The 6,000-nt window shown below is 40.2% G+C and overlaps 1 protein-coding gene across 1 annotated transcript in view; it reads left to right on the forward strand.

The window, feature by feature from the left end:
• The window catches only part of TENM3 (teneurin transmembrane protein 3), a 449,902-nt gene that overhangs the window by 329,919 nt on the left and 113,983 nt on the right, over positions 1–6,000 (forward strand). The window contains 1 exon segment of the mRNA XM_077762712.1: positions 687–901. Coding sequence (XP_077618838.1) covers positions 687–901 — 215 coding nt within the window.

Genomic DNA, 6,000 nt, shown 5'->3' on the forward strand with positions numbered 1-6,000 from the left:
GAGGCTGGAAATGAATTTGAGATGAGGGTCAAAAGAAAGCAGGAAGCTTGTGGCAGCCCTACTCCAGTATCTCTGAGAATTTATACTCCTTCCTCTCTCCCCAACACAATCCCCCTCACCCCATCTCTACCTCCCTTCCCGCATCTGAGTCTTTATTCATTCTGATGTTTAGTTCAGAGGGACCTACCATTGATTGGTTTTGTTGTTTGCTTAAGGATTGATTTGGAAATCTCCATAATCCATCCTGCCTTAATTTACACTTCGCAGTGCTATGGTACGTTTAGAAGGACTGATTAGTAACAGACTTAATCTCTCCCAAGAAATAACAAGACATATATTTGTAAGATAATCATGTTTCAAGTGATCAAGAAAGACTGTAGGTGCGAAAAGAATTGCAGTAATTGACATACCTTGGGAGAGGGAGGGAGTCAAAGGCTTTTGACTTCAGTATCTTAAAGAATATGCTAAATCAATTCGGTGAACAACAGTAACTAACAAAAAAGCTTTTAAAGTGAAAAATATATGAGCGCATTTCATTTATCAGAAGGTAAAATGCCTCAGCATTTATTGAAAAGAACTTTTGGAAAGGAAAGCTCTTTTGTTGTTTGAGGCTTTGGCAGGGGTGGGGGGAGGCTCATTGTTGTTTTTAATTTTTCATTGTTTTTCCGTGGATTTCTTTCATGCAGGAAAATTAGGTGGATTTACACAAGAAAATAACACTATAGATTCTGGAGAACTTGATATTGGCCGAAGGGCAATCCAAGAGGTTCCTCCCGGGATCTTCTGGAGATCACAGCTCTTTATTGATCAGCCCCAGTTTCTGAAATTCAATATCTCTCTTCAGAAGGATGCATTGATTGGAGTATATGGCCGAAAAGGCTTACCACCTTCCCATACTCAGGTAAAAGTAGGCTTTATTGTCAATAAAATGGAAACTGCTAGTTTGCATTTTTAAAGTTATTCTGTTTCTTGAGTTCAGCCGTTTAACTCTTGGACGTCTTTCGTATTGATTGTTTACGGTGAAAAGAATTTTGAATGTAGGTTACACTTACCGTGAGGTTTTTGAATTAGTAGGAAGAACGGCATTTTCTTCCTGACTTGCGCTAATCGTTATCCATTGATAGAAATGTACTAAAATCTGTGAGTAGCTGAATGAATATTGAGCATCATCTGAGCACCCAGGAAGACCTCGTGGATTTTCCAAGTGTTTGACGAAGATTCTGTGAGACTTGGAGATGATCTTATTCCTTTCATGTGATAGGTGCATAGTACTTTCATCTTAAACATTGTGTTTGTGTTTGTGCTGTTGAAAATATATTGTATTTTTTCTACTTCGTGGCAGCCTTACTGTTAGTGAAGAAATTTTGGAAACAATATCGTAAATATGATGACATGAACTTTATCGATGCAAGCCAAGATTCCTCAAATGAAGAGGAGAAAGAGCTTCCACAGATAACCTTAGTGTGACACTCAAAACAGTTCAAATATTCTTCAGTCATAGACTCATGGAACTTTAAAGTCCGTTCGCTTGCATGAAAATTACTTCATAGTACCACTCACAGGTAGAGACAGTTGCTAGCAGTAATTCTACAGGTTTTTTCATAATCTGATACTGGGTCAGGATACGTAGATTGGAAATTGTGGTTTAAAAGAGGTCCCATTATGTCTAAGAGAAATTATTTAAATTACCTACCATAAGTTTGGAGCTCAGACTTTTCTGGTATCAACTAGTATGTTCGTCAGTACAGGATTTCCAGAAATGTAATAGATGGTTCATTAACATTGACAGTTGGATGAGCCTAAAAGTTATAGTTGATAATCCATTTGTTTACCCATAGAATTTTCACGCAGATTTTCATTTGATTTATAAACTGAGGACTGGAGGATTTGCATGTATGCTTTATAGTATGTATTTCTGTGAGCTATGCTTTTTCTATAACCTAGGAATATAAATTATAAAGAAATATTGATCAAATACTAATAAAAGAATCATGTCTTTAAAGAAAGATAAATAAGGCAGAGCCTGGGTTGCTCAGTCGGTTAAGGGTCTAGCTGTTGGTTTCGGCTCAGGTCACGATCTCACAGTTCGTGGGTTCAAGCCCCACATCAGGCTCTGCACTGCCGGTGCTGAGCCTGCTTGGGATCCTCTCTCCCCTCCCTGTCTACCCCTCTCCTGCTTACGCACTCTCTTCTCGCTCTCAAAAATAAACAAATATTTTTTTAATGTTTTTAATAAAATAATTTAAAGATTAATAGAAAGATGAGTCAGAAACTTTGAACCGTGCTTTCTCTTATAGTCACTGTGGATCAGGAAAAGTTTCCTATACATACATAAATTATATAGCAGTGAAATTTTTGAATATCATGCTTTGGTATATCATTTTTCTGATAGTGTCTTTCATGTCTACATTATTAACATAAACACATTTAATCTTTGCGCATTACATACTTCTCAATGTGTACTAGTGTCCAGTTTAATTTTTTTTAATCTTTATTTTTGAGAGAGACAGAGTGTGAGTGGGGGAGGGGCAGAGAGAGAGGGAGACACCGAATCTAAAGCAGGCTCCAGGCTCTGAGCTGTCAGCACAGAGCCCAATGTGGAGCTTGATCTTACTCATGAACCATGAGATCATGACCTGAGCCAAAGTCAGGCACTAAACTGACTGAGCCAGCCAGGTGCCCCAACCATTTTAAATGTTTAATTACATTTATATTTGACTCCCGTTCCTGCTATAGGTGACAGTGGCTAGGATGCAATAGCCAGATTTTCTTTCTTTCTTTTTTTTTTAATCTAATTTATTGTCAAATTGGCTTCCATAGAACACCCAGTGCTCATCCCAACAAGTGCCGTTCTCAATCCCCATCACCCACTTTCCCCTCTCCCCCACCCCCATCAACCCTCAGTTGTTCTCAGAGTCTCTTATGGTTTGCCTCCCTCCTTCTCTGTAACTTTTTTTCCCCTTCCCCTCCCCCATGGTCTTCTGTTAAGTTTCTCAAGATCCACATATGAGTGAAAACATATGGTATCTGTCCTTCTCTGCCTGACTTATTTCACTCAGCATAATACTCTCCCGTTCCATCCATGTTGCTGCAAATGACAGGATTTCATTCTTTCTCATGGCCAAGTAATATTCCATCGTACATATAAACCACATCTTCTTTATCCATTTGTCAGTTGATGGGCATTTAGGCTCTTTCCCTGATTTTAGCCAGATCTTAAACAGTAGTGGATGTCTGTTTAGTTATGGCAGAGAGACTGTGTTTATATCAGTAGTCCAGGGACACAGGAAAGAGTATTTTTTTTCATTGGAACCATATGCATGATTATATCACTTTTCTGTAACTGAGGAAATCTACCTCTAAAGCTAGGCGCAACAGTGAACATATAACCTGTAACCTCCAGAAAATAGTTCCAATGAAATTTGTTATGTGTTTTACTGATTTATTTAAAGATTCAGAGTTGACTCTTTCCTAGTTATATATACCATGTAAGATTAGAGAAATAAAAAGTGCAGTTTCAGATTTTCCCATTCTTGTGGTATTTAAATACAATATACATCACATCCACTTTTCCTTCCAGCCACAATGTATGTGTTTAAATTGATTATGCATTTTTCTTAAGCTCCGCAGTTATTAGAGTCCTTTCCTCTGGTTTATTCAAGATCAGCAGAGCAAACAACTGTTACTGAGTTCAGTGTTTAGACATGAAATATGCTGTAAAGCAACCCAAACTGAACATTTCTCTGCTTCTGGGGAACGTTAAATAAATCAACCTGAAATAATTAAAATTGGCCAGCCATTCAGAATAGTCAACTTGAGTTTTGAAAGTCTTTGTGACCCTTTATAAAACTGTCCGTTTGATTGTTGCCAAGGAATCTATTGACTTTCTTTTCCCCGATGTCCCATTTATTCTCCTGGACAGTTAGAAGCCTAAGGAAGCAATTTAACGCTTTACAGTTAACAGTGTCCTGTATCATTTAAGTGTGTGTGCGTGAGGGCTGTTTCAGAATGGTAGCTGGAAACCCGAGTTTTGTAAGCATGCACCCCATGACTCTCTGACCTTGTGACCTTGAGCACACTTCTCTGTGCCTGTGTCTGTCCAGAAGCAGTTGAATCCGATGATGGCTAAAATCTCTTCCTCCTGTGTGCCAGTGATTTACAGTAAGCTCAGTGCTACCACCAAATAGTTGATTAAAAAATAGAGCTAAATGTTCATAGATTCTGAGATGGATGCATAGATTCACATCCTTTAAAATCTTTTTTAAGTTTATTTATTTTGAAAAAGAGATAGGGGCGCCTGGGTGGCTCAGTCGGTTAAGTGTCCGACTTCAGCTCAGGTCATGATCTCACTGCTCATGGGTTTGTGCCCCGTGTTGTGCTCTGTGCTGACAGCCAGCTCAGAGCCTGGAGCCTGTTTCAGAATCTGTGTGTGTGTCTCTCTCTCTGACCCTCCCCTGTTCATGCTGTCTGTTTCCCTCTCTCTCAGAAAGAAATAAAAAATATTGATAAAAATAAAAAAAAGAGAGACAGAGAGTGAGAAGGGGAGGGGCAGAGAGGGGCAAAGAGAGAATCCCAAGCAGGCTCCACAATGTGAGAACGGAGCCTGATGCAGGGCTTGAACTTATGAACTGTGAGATCATGACCTGAACCGAAACCAAGAATTGGACGCTTAACTGACTGAGCCACCCGGATGCCCCTCATCCTTCTAATAACTGACTTGCGTTAGGCACATGGACAGGCTAACTAACTTCTGAGAAATGAACTACCAAGCAGAATATGACCTTTGTCTCGTGATCGCTTCCGCAGAGTGGTAAGACTGAATTTTATCCCAAAATAGCAAAGGACCGTAAGACTTGCCCCCACCAAAAATCCACATCTCCATCTGAGGAATAGGTATTACAAAGTAAAACCAGCTTGTCCCTAACTGATTGCTTTATACTTTACACCCCGAGAACAAAGGCTATTAAATATAATTTGCTTACTTTTTGTAGAGATGGGTTTAGCGTAAAGCAGGGAACTTGTCTGTAGGTATTTGAATAAGCCCTCCAAAGGCGTGTGGGAGGAACCCCTACAGAGGGGGTGGCCGGCTGCCACACATCACAGTGACCGCCACCCCAGCCCTATTTTATCGGTCACTATGGGATACAGATGACGATTTCTACGGTAAAGGTGGTGATTCCCAGTGTGAGCTTCAAAGGCCAGTTAAAACTCAAAATGTCCTCCCTTTCAGTGTTTTCCCTACTGTTTTGAACGTTGGGGGAGAAAAACGTTTACGGGCAAAGGAGCCTTAAAAGAAACGCTCCCTCTGCCTCTTTGTCCTGCTTATATAAATATTTAAATCTGATGGGAAAGTGGATGACTTATTTGAGGCACTGGCGCCTTTCAGAAGTGATTAATTTGCCTCTGATAATTTTGGGATATAGTTCCAGATGAAAATTCGGTGCGTGAAATGTCCACAATCGGTCATTATTTTTATCCTTGTAATATACAGATGAAAAAAGTTATCGAATGCTCACCAAGTTACAGCTTTTTGGTGTGTTTCTCACAGCTGCATGATGTCATAAGGTAGTTTTACTACACATGCAAAAATGGCAAAATATGCTTTTATATTTAAATTAAAATGTTAATTTGTTGGAGACTGAATTAGATATTCTAAATCCTCTCCAAGAGTAACATTAGGGGTCTGTGATCAGTACAGGGGCAGCACATTTAATCAGGAATCTCAGCACCCTGGCAGCTGATTTTACTCCAGTTTTTAAGGCATTCTTATCATAAACTTTTCTTTAAATACACCTCTGATGAAATTCCGTTTAAGAAATCTATCCTAGGGGCACCTGGGCGGCTCAGTCGGTTAAGCGTCCAACTTCAGCTCAGGTCATGATCTCGCAGTTCGTGGGTTCCAGCGCTACGTCGGGCTCTGTGCTGACAGCTGGCTCAGAGCCCGGAGCCTGCTTCCGATTCTGTGTCTCCCTCGCTCTCTGACCCACCCCCCCCCCCCCC

The sequence above is a fragment of the Crocuta crocuta genome, unplaced genomic scaffold, assembly GCF_008692635.1.
Source record: "Crocuta crocuta isolate KB4526 unplaced genomic scaffold, BGI_CrCroc_1.0 scaffold90, whole genome shotgun sequence".
NCBI classification, from domain to species: domain Eukaryota; kingdom Metazoa; phylum Chordata; class Mammalia; order Carnivora; family Hyaenidae; genus Crocuta; species Crocuta crocuta.